The sequence below is a fragment of the Thalassophryne amazonica genome, chromosome 4, assembly GCF_902500255.1.
Source record: "Thalassophryne amazonica chromosome 4, fThaAma1.1, whole genome shotgun sequence".
NCBI lineage: Eukaryota > Metazoa > Chordata > Actinopteri > Batrachoidiformes > Batrachoididae > Thalassophryne > Thalassophryne amazonica.
Genome location: NC_047106.1, coordinates 110,651,970 through 110,667,057, shown reverse-complemented (window position 1 = coordinate 110,667,057; position 15,088 = coordinate 110,651,970). Strand labels below are relative to the sequence as shown.

At 39.8% G+C, this 15,088-nt stretch overlaps 1 protein-coding gene across 1 annotated transcript in view; it reads left to right on the top strand.

Moving 5' to 3' along the window:
* The window catches only part of LOC117508620 (protocadherin-16-like), a 354,090-nt gene that overhangs the window by 30,840 nt on the left and 308,162 nt on the right, over window positions 1–15,088 (top strand). The window contains 1 exon segment of the mRNA XM_034168420.1: window positions 10,604–12,418. Coding sequence (XP_034024311.1) covers window positions 10,622–12,418 — 1,797 coding nt within the window. The 5' untranslated portion in view covers window positions 10,604–10,621.

Here is a 15,088-nt window from a genome sequence, read left to right as displayed (position 1 = left end):
AGTGCCTTAATTAAGGCACCAAACAGGCCATGAAGCAGCACAGGTAACGCACAACAACAGCGAATGCACGACAACGGTGCTAAAATAAAATAAAAATCGACTAAACACACTGTGGAGCAGCACAGGTAACGCACGACAACAGTGCTAAAAAAAATAAAAAATAAAAAAATAAAAACGAAAGCGTTAGCAAGCTAGTTAGCTTGCCAACGCTGATGAAAGTTAGCTGATAAAAGTGCTCCGTCGCGATGTTTCGACCGTTAGAGGTCTTCCTTAGGCGTTGGAGCACAGTAAAAAAGTAAAAAAAAAGTAAAAAGGTAAAAAAGTAAAAAAGTCTTGAAAAAGACTGTTAGTTCAAAGTCCAAAGCAGCAGGTAGCAGTCTCTGTGTAAACAGTCCCAACGATGAATTGCATAGCAGTGTGGGGATTAAATTTGTGCAAGTGTTAAGGTGCCTTAAGTTGTTGTATGGAAAGCATTTGTTTTAGTAAACTGGGAAACTCTCTGGGACATTGTGAAGGTCTGTGGGGTCCCCTAGCAAGTTGCTGGACATCACAACTGGCCTATATACAGGTACTGGGAGTAGTGTGTGATGTTGCATCAGAGTCTGTGACTTCTGGTACCTACTCTGTTCAATGTTTGCATGGATTGTGTGTTTAGTTGGGTTCTGGAGAATGGTGGCTTACATGCCTGAGTTAATGATGAAAGCTTTCTTGACTTTGTCTTTGGAGACAATGCGGTGATCTTTGCAGAGTCAAGGATGCTTTAATTAGTGCACTTAAGAAACTGAATGATTAGATGGAATGGCTGGATTTGAGATAACCCTGGATCGAAAATAAAATCCAGGCTCTCAGCTTATCTCTGTGGTGACAGTCATGTCTCCGGGTATGGGTTGGTGTGTGAAGATGCTGATACCTATATAGTAGATCCATAAAAGAGATCCAGATCAATGGCTACTTCTAAGAAGTGGGGATGAGTTGGTTGTGTGCCTGGATGGACTCAGGGTGGTTCTGTATTGTGATGGATGTCGCACACATGTGGCACCAGTGCATGCTCCCAAACCTGAAGAAACCCCATACTGGAAAAAAAATGGTAGAAACAGGGTTTGGAGAATTGCTGCAGTATTTAAAGTGTTAACTTTGATCTACTTCTTAACCTGGTATTGTGTAACTAATCTTCTAACAATTGTATCTGCTACATCCATCAGCCGGCTCTGCTGTGCAGTGGTCCTCAGCTGTAGCTCAACCAGAGAATGCTCTATTTCAGTTGTGGCATTTGGACAAAGAGTCTGGCCTTGAAATGTTAGCATTTGTGCTTTGGAAAAACTTTACAAAAGTTCATCCCTAGTAACGTAAATCAACACTGAGCCTTTAAAGTTTAGAACTGCGGATTTTCAGGCTGTCTTGAGTGTTATTATTTTGTTGCCAACAACACTTAGAAACAACCTACCAAATGGACATTTAATCATGATGTTGGAGTGTTTTTTCACAGTTTGTGGCCATTTGTTTTTTCTTATTGTAGTTCTGCAAGTCGTAAGAACCAGGAAAACAAAAATGTATCCAAAGTTAAAGTTTAGTCTGTATTACTGTTTTCAAAAACAACTAACACTAAAAACTTTGTTGCTTTTCATGAAATCTCATCAAAAGTAGTAATTCTCTCAACATTTTGGATGCATTTGTGACTGTTACGCTTTGCATCCTCACTGTTGTAGGCTCGGGGTCTCGGCAGAGTGAAATTGCTCCTGCGTGCTCATGGCTGGCTTCCAATAAACCTCAATTACAGCACTGCAGAGCCAGAAAAAAGGAGAGTGGTAGACTGTGTGGAGCCCTTCAACTCCGCTGCACTGCTCTGTCACTCAGACACACACGGTCATCACTACGCCTGAGTCTGATCACCACACTGTGCTCAACAACACATGGGAGGCATTTAGTGCATGTGTGCACATGTGCACTCATGTTTGATGCTGTCAGTTGAACCACAAGGGGGAGCCCTAAATTGCTTTTTCCTGAAACTCAGTGACTCCAAATTTATGCTCCTGCATGGTTTTGCACAGCACATTAAACCTAATTTTACTTTGCAAATGAGTCAAATGAATTATAAATATCGAGAAAATGTTAACATCTTTGCTGTGCTTAATGATACTCTGCGGCACAAGGCATACAAAATAATCAGCTCCAAATCATATTTTTTCTGATGTGATTTCTCAGGTCATTCACTAAGCTGCTTATTTTGAATGCATATCTTCTGCAAGTGCACAGGCCTCCAACCCTCACTATGACAACCCAGTCATTTAACTTACTTTGTACTTTTGCCTGCAGCTCTCACCTGTGGTGCACACTTTTTTTTCCAAGATAGAGTGAAAAGGCTAGCAAGTTCTCTGTGCCATTATTCTCCAAAACAGCAACTAGCAGTAGTGAGTAACTACAACCCCTGGCAAAAATTATGGAATCACCGGCCTCGGAGGATGTTCATTCAGTTGTTTAATTTTGTAGAAAAAAAGCAGATCACAGACATGATACAAAACTAAAGTAATTTCAAATGGCAACTTTCTGGCTTTAAGAAACACTATAAGAAATCAAGAAAAAAGATTGTGGCAGTCAGTAATGGTTACTTTTTTAGACCAAGCAGAGGAAAAAAAATATGGAATCACTCAATTCTGAGGAAAAAATTATGGAATCACCCTGTAAATTTTCATCCCCAAAACTAACACCTGCATCATATCAGATCTGCTCGTTAGTCTGCATCTAAAAAGGAGTGATCACACCTTGGAGAGCTGTTGCACCAAGTCGACTGACATGAATCATGGCTCCAACATGAGATATGTCAATTGAAACAAAGGAGAGGATTATCAAACTCTTAAAAGAGAGTAAATCATCATGCAATGCTGCAAAAGATGTTGGTTGTTCACAGTCAGCTGTGTCTAAACTCTGGACCAAATACAAACAACATGAGAAGGTTGTTAAAGGCAAACATACTGGTAGACCAAGGAAGACATCAAAGCGTCAAGACAGAAAACTTAAAGCAATATGTCTCAAAAATCAAAAAATGCACAACAAAACAAATGAGGAACGAATGGGAGGAAACTGGAGTCAACGTCTGTGACCGAACTGTAAGAAACCACCTAATGGAAATGGGATTTACATACAGAAAAGCTAAACGAAAGCCATCATTAACACCTAAACAGAAAAAAAACAAGGTTACAATGGGCTAAGGAAAAGCAATCGTGGACTGTGGATGACTGGATGAAAGTCATATTCAGTGATGAATCTCGAATCTGCATTGGGCAAGGTGATGATGCTGGAACTTTTGTTTGGTGCCGTTCCAATGAGATTTATAAAGATGACTGCCTGAAGAGAACATGTAAATTTCCACAGTCATTGATGATATGGGGCTGCATGTCAGGTAAAAGCACTGGGGAGATGGCTGTCATTACATCATCAATAAATGCACAAGTTTACGTTGATATTTTGGACAATTGAAAGGATGTTTGGGGATGATGAAATCATTTTTCAAGATGATAATGCATCTTGCCATAGAGCAAAAACTGCGAAAACATTCCTTGCAAGAAGACACGTAGGATCAATGTCATGGCACAGGGTCAATGTCAACGAGCAGATCTGATTTGATGCAGGTGTTAGTTTTGAGGATGAAAATTTACAGGGTGATTCCATAATTTTTTCCTCAGAATTGAGTGATTCCATATTTTTTTCCTCTGCTTGGTCTAAAAAAAGTAACTGTTACTGACTGCCATAATATTTTTTTCTTGATTTCTTATAGTGTTTCTTAAAGCCAGAAAGTTGCCATTTGAAATGACTTTAGTTTTGTGTCATGTCTGTGATCTGCTTTTTTTCTACAAAATTAAACAACTGAATGAACATCCTCTGAGGCCGGTGATTCCATAATTTTTGCCAGGGGTTGTACTCACCAAATGCATGAACCAGTAGACAGAAACACTCAAGCAGCCGGAACCACAAATAAAGATGGCAAACTGCACTCCCAAAATTGGTCAGAGTCCTTTTGATGCAGTATTATAAACAGTGTTTCCAAAGTTAGTATGAAAAGTTACTTTTTTAGTTACTTTATACATTTACTTCATTAGCAGCTTTATGCATTTACTTTATTAGAAGCTGCCGACAACTTGCAACTAATAAGTAATGTAACTAGTAAGGTAACTAGCAGTGTTGCCACACTAACTTTGAAAAGTTACTTTTTACAGTTACATTTTACAGTTTCTACAGTTACTTCATTAGCAGCTGCGGACAACTTATTGTAAACTGCTGAATGTAACTAATAAAGTAACTAGTAATCTAACTTGATTATTTATAGGGGAGGTGATGGTCTAGTGGTTAAGCGCTGGGCTTGAGACCACAGGATCCTTGGTTCAAATCCCCGCCTGACCGGAAAATCACTAAGGGCCCTTGGGCAAGCTCCTTAATCCCCTAGTTGCTCCCGGTGTGTAGTGAGTACCTTGTATGGCAGCAGCCTCACATCGGGGTGAATGTGAGGCATTATTGTAAAGCGCTTTGAGAGTCTGATGCAGATGGAAAAGTGCTGTATAAATGCAGTCCATTTATCATTTATTTCAAGATTGAGTACTCAGTAAAGTAACAGTTACTTTGCTGAGCACTCAATCTTAAGAGTAACCAAATTAGATTATTAATTACCTTATTAGTTACATTACTTATTAGTTACAAGTTATTGGCAGCTGCTAATAAAGTAACTGCATAAAGTTGCTAATGAAGTAACTGTATAAAGTAACTAAAAAGTAACTAATAAAGTAACTTTTCAAAGTAACTGTGCCAACACTGCAAACTAGTAATCTGACCTGGTTTCTCTTAAGATTGCTGAGTACTTAAACTTAAAAATAACCGTTAGATTACTAGTTCCTTCATTAGTTACATTCAGCAGCTGCCGACAAGTTGTCCGCAGCTGCTAATAAAGTAACTGGATAAAGTAACTGTAAATTGTAACTGTATAAAGTAACTACTAAAGTAACTTTTCAGTGTTACTTTGGCAACACTGATTATAACGAGCACGGAATTCTCATTGTAAAACACAAAACTATTCTCCAACTACAAATAAATAAATTGGGGGTGGGCTACTCTTTATGTTAGGGATGCACCAATCCCGATACCAGCATCGAGTACCGGCCCGATCCCATATGTATTTACTTGTACTTGCAATCATAAAACTGCTCCGATACTAGACACCTGATACCCCTTTACAGCAGTGTGATGTCATCCTCTCAATTGTGTTTTTATGTGGGTTGATCACGGCAGTCTGTGGGCAGGCGGAGGTCGCGGTTCGACGGAACTGCCCGCTTCGCCCAAGAAACATTTGATGCTGTGAGCTTTTCATCTGTTTTCTGCAGTGCTGTTCAGAGTTGAGAACAGTTCTTGTCTCTCAAAGTGCGGTGACGGCAGCACACCTGCACTGAGCTTTACTAAGACATTTTTACTCTTTTTTTTCCTTCAAAACCTTGTGCCGCTCCGTGTGGTTCCTCGCTAAAAACAGCTGATCCGCATGCATTAACAAATGCTAACGCTTGTTTTTTCCACCTAAATGAGCCTAAAGTCTCTTTCTGAGGATGACATGAAGTAAAATAATGCTGAAAAACATTAAAAAAAAATCCCTACCTCTCAATCTGGTTGTGCTCTTTCCATAAATACGTTGTCAGTTCTTCCTGCTCAGACGGCCATCCAGGTGCGAATCCAGATTGGGGGGGGGGGGGGGCATGCTTCTCCTTCACACCCTTAGATTAAAGGTCCACTTTTGAAGACAATTTTTCATATTAATAATACTATAATAATAATAATTTTAACAGAATGTTAAGAAATAATTTAAATGTTAGAAAAATGTTAGAAAGAATTTAATAGTTACATTTATAAACAATGTAGATTATAAATTGTAAGTTTTACTGTTACAGTGCTGTTAACAGTTAAATATGAGGTCAAGAAAGATGTCTGTCGTATCGGTACGAGCACCTAAATGTAAGTACTCGTACTTGTACTCAGTCTGTGAACAAGTGGTGGTGCATCCCTACTTTATGTATTTGTTATTTTGGTATAGGAAATTAAACATCTACACTGAAAAAAGAGAATAGTTGAACCAACAAATGAATTGTTTCAATTGGTAGCATCTAAATTAATTAAGTTGTTTGAACTTAAGTTTGTAAATTAGGCTTAATTACTTAAGTTCAGACAACTTAATTCATTCAAGTGTTATCATTTGAAACAATTCATTTAAGTTGGATCTTTTTTCAGTGTAGTTAAAAAAATCTGAAACATGAGCTATTAGGCTAATATTACAATATTTGGCGTTTGACTGGATGATGTTATCAAATCTGCACTTTAATGAAGCTGTGTATCTGATGCTGTCCCGGGTTTTATGAGCAAATTTGGCCCTCCATGTTTCATTCGCAGCTATTTCATGAGTCACAAAGTGGAAGCCTGATCCACTCGGTGGATCCATGAGTCACATGAGTCCGGCTTTGACATCAGGGAGTGATCAATATCAACAAATGTGAGTCTTCTCTTTAAACACTGAGAGGAAGTGCACCTGATCCATTCAGTAAATCCATGAGACACAAGTCTGATTCTGGACTTATTAATAAATCCAAGTCCGCTTTGAGTCACGCTGAAAGGCAGTGTGCCTGATCTAGTCAGTGTATCCGTGAGTCACGTTGGTCCAACTCCAGACGTACAGAGTAATCGTTATCTACGAGTCAGAGTTGACTCTGATTCACACTGTGAGGTAGTGTGCCTGATCCACTTAGTCATAAGAGTCCATTATGACTGAATCCAAGTCCATTATGGTTCGTGCTGATGAGGAAGATCATGGTTCACTCAGATAAACTGGGGTATGTTTTAATGCGATTGTACTGGTTATAAGGAGAGTAATGCATGAAGCTCTGAACTTTTAATTTGTGTATGTTGCCTGGCATTACAGGTGTTGAACCAAAATGATCAGGGTTAATGGAGGCCACAGACTCGTGTCTCCTGCATTCATAATGAGATCCAGGTGAAAAATCTGAGTGAATCAAGACTTGACCAGCTCCAGCCAGGAGGACAGCTAGCTGTAATTACCCTAAGAACCTTAACTACAACCATGTTCTTTTTATTTTTTCTATTGACATATCCCTATAGTTAGGGATAATTGGTTAGGTTCCTCTGTTTTGCTTTGTCGTTGTCTTCAGTCACTCAGAGCTTCACTACATCCAGACTCCTCCTCTTTGCTCATCCTCTCTTCCAGTTTTGAAATACCTTCCTCCTCAGTACTTTCTGCTTCAAACACCAAAGTTCTCTTCATCTCAGTTCTCTCATATCACCTCTGCGCTGACCTATCTTGCTTTCACCACACCCTGAATACATCCATTTCTGACTTGATTATGTCAACTGTGTTTGTGTGCTCTTTGTAAACTATGGAAAATCAGTGAAGATAAACATTTACTCAGCACAGTGTTAGATTATGCAATCCTAATGAGTTTCTGCTTAAAGGACATGTTGCACCAAAATCACAACAATTTAGATTTAGGCTGTTAGTGACCATCCGATGATCCACCGGGATTACTTTGTGCACTTCCATGACCAGTTTCAAAGTATACACCATTCACAACAAACAGCTACAGAGACGTCAGAAAACAAAGTACTCGTGAGTACCCGGGTGTTTCCGACAATTGATGTCGCAACTAGAAGTGTCCCAGCGTGCGCTTCAATGGCATGTAGCTGATAATGTAAAGAACGGAGGCAGAGATTAATTCCAAAGTTGACATAAGTGTGATGTCGTGTTATGATGACTCGTTTTTAAGCGAATACTGTTCATTTTGATGCAGTTACGGTAAAAGCTGCAGCTCTGTGAAGGTTTCTGTGCACCTGCATAACCATGAATCAGAAATGCAGCCTGCCAAAATTGCCACAAAACACAACAAATGAGGTAAAATGCTGAACATGCCAGACTCACTGTGTTATATTGTTTTCCAAATGTAAACTCCACATGGACAAAGAAGTGCACGTGCGAAGCCAGCTCCAGCCTCTCTCACAATCATGGCACGTTAAATAATGTCTATTAATTCCTGGAAATAATGTATTCTGACTTTTTCCAATGTACAAATCCATCTCTGTGTCCAGACAGTCTGTTAAAAATGGTTTCAGCAAACCAGCTTCAGCAAACCAGCACGTCTCCACACTTTAGGCTCCAAAGTCTGACACTCTGAAAAAGTTAAGCGTTTCGGGGTGAAGTGTCGTCTGCTCTCTGTAAATCCGAGCCATTACTTTCGAACGGCAGCTCAGAAACTTTGTTTCTCGATGGAACAGCTTCTTTTCCTGCTTCTTCTCTGTCTGTCAGTCTTTGAGATGTTTCTGTTTTGCTAATTAGGATGTCACACACTGAAAAATGCAGAGGATAACTCAGTGAAACGTTTTCCGGAAATGCACCTGCTAACACTCAGAGAGAGAGGAATAAAATACATCAGAGATCACTAATTATTAGCACGTGTGCAGAGACACTTACAGTCATGAATACTTTTATGTTGTCTGACTAACTGGGATGTTAAAAAACTTGAGACATGTCCTTTAAATCCTTTCCTTTTATTGTGGTTTTAATGACATAAATAACAGTCACAAACTGAAATCCTCACTGTTCTATTAAGCCCCCTTTCAAACACCTTGCACTAAGTCACAAAATCTACAACGTGCATTATTGTCGAGGTGCAAAGTGCTGTGTGTGCCTACAAAAATGGCATGAATTCTGGCAGAACTAAAGCAAATACATATATGCCAAACTGGAGTCTGCATCCTCATGGTTGTTTGCATAGTGTGTTATGATTGGTCTTTCAAATCTGTGATGCGGTAAGTCAAGCTCATCCTTGCTCGTTAGAAATTTAGTGTAAAGAAAACTGTGATCTGCTACGGCGACGTGGAGCTGCCAGCCATATAAATATAATTTGACTCAGTAACATGTAATAACGTGAAAGGTTTCATGTTATAACGTGATATTTATTACGTTATAACGTGATATCTATCACGTTATTTCGTGATGCACAACTATCATGTTATTTCATGATATGGTATTTTCACGTTTTATCATGAAATGATCATGTTATTTCGTGATAAGAAATTATCACGTTATTCCGAGATACGAATCTATCACGTTATTTCATAATATGAAATTATCACGTTATTTCGAATTATGAAATTTTCATGTTATTTTGTGAGAAACATTTATCACGTTATTTCATGGTATTTTTATGTTATAACGTGAAAACAATATGGTTTTACTTTGATACACAGTCATATACCTGTTCTGCTATTCTGCCACTAGAGGGCGCTAGAATACCAGTAAAGGGCGCTACTTATCTAAGGCCGTTTGCTTTTTTTTTTTTACTCTGATTATAGTGAAAACAAATAGCAAAAGTACTGGCTCATGCTTTTTATTGATCCTTAAATCCCCCTACATCACAGACGAGCCATGTTCCTTGACTGAACCTGGGAAGTGCTGAAGCGCTGAATTACCTGAATAGCCTACATATCATGAAATAACATGATAAATGCTTAACACGAAATAACGTGATAGTTGCATATCTCAGAATAACATGATAATTTCTTATCTCAGAATAAACGTGATAGTTGCATATCTCGGAATAACGTGATAGTTGCATATCATGAAATAACATGATAGTTTCTTATCTCGGAATAACGTGATAATTTCATATCACGAAATAACGTGATAATTTCTTGTTATAACGTGATAATTTCTCATTATAACGTGAAAATAGCGCATCATGAAATAACATGATAATTTCATATCACGAAATTACGTGATAAGTATCACGTTATAACATGATAAATATTATATTATATATTATAACATGAAACTTTTCACGTAATTACATGATACTGAGACAAATATATATTAGGGCTTGGCAGCTCAGAGCTTCCGTAATCTGCAGAAGAGGCTTGTGGAAAAAATAGATGATGACAAAGTGTCACAGTATGTATTGGAAAAATGAAACATCCTGATGCAAGCATATGAAGAACACATTTTTGAGTGGATCTTTAAATATGAAGATTTGAATATTTTACCCAATTTATCCAAGCCTTCAACTGTTAATTATCATATGTACTGAAAAACAGATATGTTGGCTGATATTTAATATTGTAAGTGATGTTTTTTCTTGCATTATGAACAGTACTAACTGGTACTGTCCAAAGTTTAATACCAGGATCTGATTCCCTCTCAGACATTTGACAGTGTTGCTGTGGTGAACATGCACAATTGCCTGGCAGAAATAAAACCTACAGCAGTTTAATTAGAATTGAATAGTGGCATCCAAAGACTACCTTGCCTGAGTTCGCATGCTGCAGCCTGTGGTTTTGATGTTTCTTTTGTAAAGGAGAGCTGGTATGTAGGAGGAACAAAGTGTTGAATTATTAGGTGAAGTAAGAAGTGGAAAATGTTCTTTGTGGTTTGGAACAGAGCCCATTCCACACATGGAAAAGTCTTCATAGGAGTTTACAGATTTGTGCAAAACTTGGTGCATTATGGTCAGAAATAATACATATCTTTCTAAGTTATCATATTACTCAGCTTCTTTTGTTTGTATGTTTCCAGGTTTAACAAGAAGCTAAAATGAAGACAGCTGCCAAGAGTTTTGGGGGGTTGGTAATGGATCCATCACATCGTGGTTGGTGGAACCGAAGGCTCATACTGATGGTGTGTGTGGCATTGGACCTTGTAGCAGTGCATTCACCCGTGGTGCTGGGGACCTTAGAGCTACAGCTAGATGAGGAACAACCAGCAGGCACGATTGTGGGTGACATCAGTGCAGGACTGCCTTCTGGTGTCACAGCATCCCTCTACTTCATCTCAGACCACGAGGGCACTGGTGTCGGCAGTGATTTGGATATAGACGAGAGTACAGGCATTATTCAAACTGCCAAGGTTCTAGACAGGGAACTAAGGGATCGATACTCCTTCATTGCAGTCACCATGACAGGTGTGACAGTGGAAGTGACCATCAAGGTGAATGACATAAATGACCACTCCCCAACATTCCCAAGAAAACGGGCTGGCTTTAAAATCCCTGAGCAGACAGCCATTGGCACCAAATTTCCTCTTGACCCAGCTGTTGATGCTGATAAAGGTCATTTTACAACACAGGGCTACCTAATCAAGGATGGTAACGTGGGTCAAGCCTTCACTTTGGAGACCAGGAGGGGTAGCAGTGAAGTTCTCTATCTGGACTTGGTGGTTAATGTTATTCTAGATAGAGAGAAAAAATCTACCTATAGTTTGTCTCTGGAGGCCTTTGATGGCGGGTTTCCTAAAAGGACTGATCAGATGACGCTAGATATTACTGTACAAGATATCAATGACAACGCTCCTGTTTTCAACCAGAGCCGCTACCATGCCATAATCTCTGAGAACCTCAAGCCCGGAAGTAACATCCTGCAGGTGTTTGCCACAGATGCTGATGAAGGAGACAATGGCTTGGTGTTATATGAAATCAACAGGCGACAGAGTGACCCGGAGCGTTATTTTGTCATAGACTCTCGCACTGGCATTATTACCCTGAATAAACCACTGGACTTTGAGATGAGGAGAGTCCACGAGCTTGTGGTCCAGGCCCAAGATAATGCAACCCACCCAGAAGTGACTAATGCCTTTGTCACCATCCATGTTAGAGACTATAATGACAACCAGCCCACTATGACCATCATCTTCCTCAGTGAGGATGGCTCTCCACGAATCTCTGAGGGGGCGCAGCCAGGCCAGTATGTTGCCAGGATCTCAGTCACTGATCCAGATTATGGAGAGTACGCCAATGTCAATGTGTCACTAGAGGGAGGAGATGGGAAATTTGGCTTGACGACTAAGGATAGCATCATCTATCTTATGTGTGTTGATCAAATTCTTGACCGGGAGGAGAGAGATTCCTATGAGTTGAGAGTGATGGCCACCGACTCAGGCACACCTCCTCTCAGGGCCGAGTCGTCCTTCATCATTCAGGTCACTGATGTAAACGACAACCCTCCCCTGTTTGACCAGCCGGTGTACAGACAGGTCATCCCTGAAGTTGTATTTCCAGGGAGCTTTGTGTTACAAGTGACTGCAAGAGACAAAGACCAAGGGTTGAATGGAGACATTAACTACAGCATCTTGGACAACCAAGATACTAACTCCAACTGGTTCTCCATAGACTCTGTGACTGGGATTATAACTACCCTGACCCAGATGGATTATGAAAAGAACCCCAATCCCAGTATAACCGTGGTAGCCACAGATGGAGGGAAGCCACCCCTGACTTCTACTGCGGTGGTAAACATCATGCTTCAGGATGTTAATGACAACGAGCCAGTTTTCAAGAGGAACTTCTACAATGTGTCTATCAAGGAGAACACAGCTCCAGGAACCTGCATTCTTGAGGTAGGACATTTTAGATTAGAATTAGAGTCTGAACTCATCTTTGAGAAACTGTAAATTTGTCACACTTTGCTAATTCTTTTCTTTCCCCAATGAACAGTTACCTCTTAAATGTTAAAGCTGTTTAAATTGGACTGTCTTTGTGAGGATTTACCTGTGGTTTTAGGCTAAGATGGTCTCCTTTTTGGCTGTCCTCCCCATCACCTCTCAAAGGTTTCCAAGGTAACCGAGGCAGTGTAAAGTCCTCTGTCAGCCCAGACACAAAGGGGTTTTCACATATTCACAGGCAGTGACAAATTCAGGGCTTTTATCTAAAGAAATAAATGTCACTTCACTCCCAAAAGGCACCTTAATTAGGCTCGTTGGGCGTGAGAAAAAATGGCCATGGAAGACAAGATGAATTAAGGTTCAGACAAATTACACCAACCGCAAAGATTGTGGGCCACTTTCAAGAAAACAGATTGTTTTCTGAAGTTGCTTTTGGCTGTGTTATTGTAGAAACAGCTCGTCAGCTTTAAGTATTTTCTTAAGCCAGCAGAAGCTTTTTATATAATAAGTATTTCTGATAGAGTTTCATACAAATCTTGTTTGTCAAATGCCTGTGATAGCTCTATGTGGATCAGGGACTTGGATGCAAAATGCAGTCCAGACTGAAAGCCCAGCAGACTGGATCTTGGCCCAAGGTTTGGCCTTGGGAAAGGGTGAGGGGAGATGCCGGTCTCACCGCGTCTCCTGGCTTTAATGCAGAAATAGAAGCATTGAGGGTTTCTGGTGGGAGGTCGTGCCATTATAAATCACTGGCAACATGAGGAAAACGAGAAAGGGAGAATTTACTGAAATTGATTACGGAATTTGGAAAGTGAACCAAGGACTAATTAAAAAGTGTATGTCTTGGAGAAACTTAAGCTCTATGTTCACTCTTTCCAGTGTGGGTTGATGTACATATGCTATATGGAAATATAAAAAAGCCATCATCGTCTATCAAACTAGTGATTGTTGCCTTCTACCTGCACAAAGACATTTCTCAGCTTGATCAGTGGCCATAAAGGCTCCAAGTATGAAGTAGTTGTGCTCTCTGGCCTCTCTCGGGCCTGCATGGATGCTGCAGACACATATTTGGCCAGCTTTGTGAGAACAGATGGCTCTTACTTAGGGTGCCAGCTCTACATCCAAACATCTCAGCGAGACATCTGATGACTGCCTTTTTCTTGCTCTGCATATGAAATTCCCACTGTCCCTTTTTTCCAAACACAATGCCATCAAAAACAAAGTACAATGCGGGTATTGTGATCATCAGTTCAAACGTTTGAAACAGCCCCTTCACTTGCACAGCAGTTCATGATTGTCTGTGTATAGCTTGGCTCCAAAGCGCTCTGTTGGTGATATATTGCCATTTTCCTTCACATATCTGTTGGCTTATGGATGACTTTATAATTAGATGTGGAGTGGTTTAAAAAAAGGCAAAATAAGGACTTTGGTCTATTAACAGCAGACAGTCTTGCAATGTAACATGCAAGATCTACTGCAAAGAAAATAGGCCATCCTCGAGAGTGGAAGTCAAATATGACTTGAAAACCAATGTTTTAAAAGAAACACACTGCAGAATGTTTTTAATAAGCCATTACTATAACATTACTTTTGATCATATTTAAACTATGACTAATTTTCAACTTTTACGGATGGGGTAGGAATTAAATGGTAAATTGACTACATTTCTATAGCAATTCTTCATCTGGCAGGTTATGATGCTTTGCATTGACCCACTCACTCTAATGCACACACACACACACACACACACACACACACACACACACACACACACACACACACACACACACACACACACACACACACACACACACACACACACACACACACACACACACACACACACACACACACACACACACCACTTGAGGAGAATGACAAATAAGACATTGTACTATTTCTTATCTCTCTCCAAACTGTTGGTTATGGGCATCCACTCTGGATTGTGCTACTACACTTCAGTAAGTATGAAGCCAACTTTTAATAAGATGAGGCAGAAAAATCGCTACAACAAGGTATTTTATTATATTATTACGATGAGGACATTGATTCCTGACACAGAATCGTCATGGGGAAGAGTTGTATAGTTGGAGAAGGTCTTTTATTTATAAGACCTGGCTCTTCTGGCTGTCTTCATTTGAAAATATTATTCATTTGATGTTTTATTTGTTTGAGCTTCTGGGGTAATATGTTGTGTTGGTTCACAAGTTGCAGCCATCTGCTGCTTGTTCACATCAACACTATGAATAAACAAGATCTGGTGTAGCTCAGAGTTATGTCTTTTGGAATATTTCCCTCATTGTTTGTTAGAAATTCAATTACACACACGGACGTACGCATGCACTCGCACACACAAACCAATGTCAGGGTACTGCCATGAACCACAAGTACCTTGGGAAATAAGGACCTTGCCCAGGGGACTCGAATGACTTTTCTGTCTGATAGGGAAGGTCATATGCTGGCCTCTCTAACCTCTGGACCATCACTTCCCCAATAATCCTGTAGGATCCAAGTGCATTTTCACAATTTTCCTATCCGTTCAGTATTTCTTGTTTTATGGTACTTTATTTTAGCATAACGCCCACGTGTTACATATCAAAGTGTTCACAACAGTATCAGCTTTTT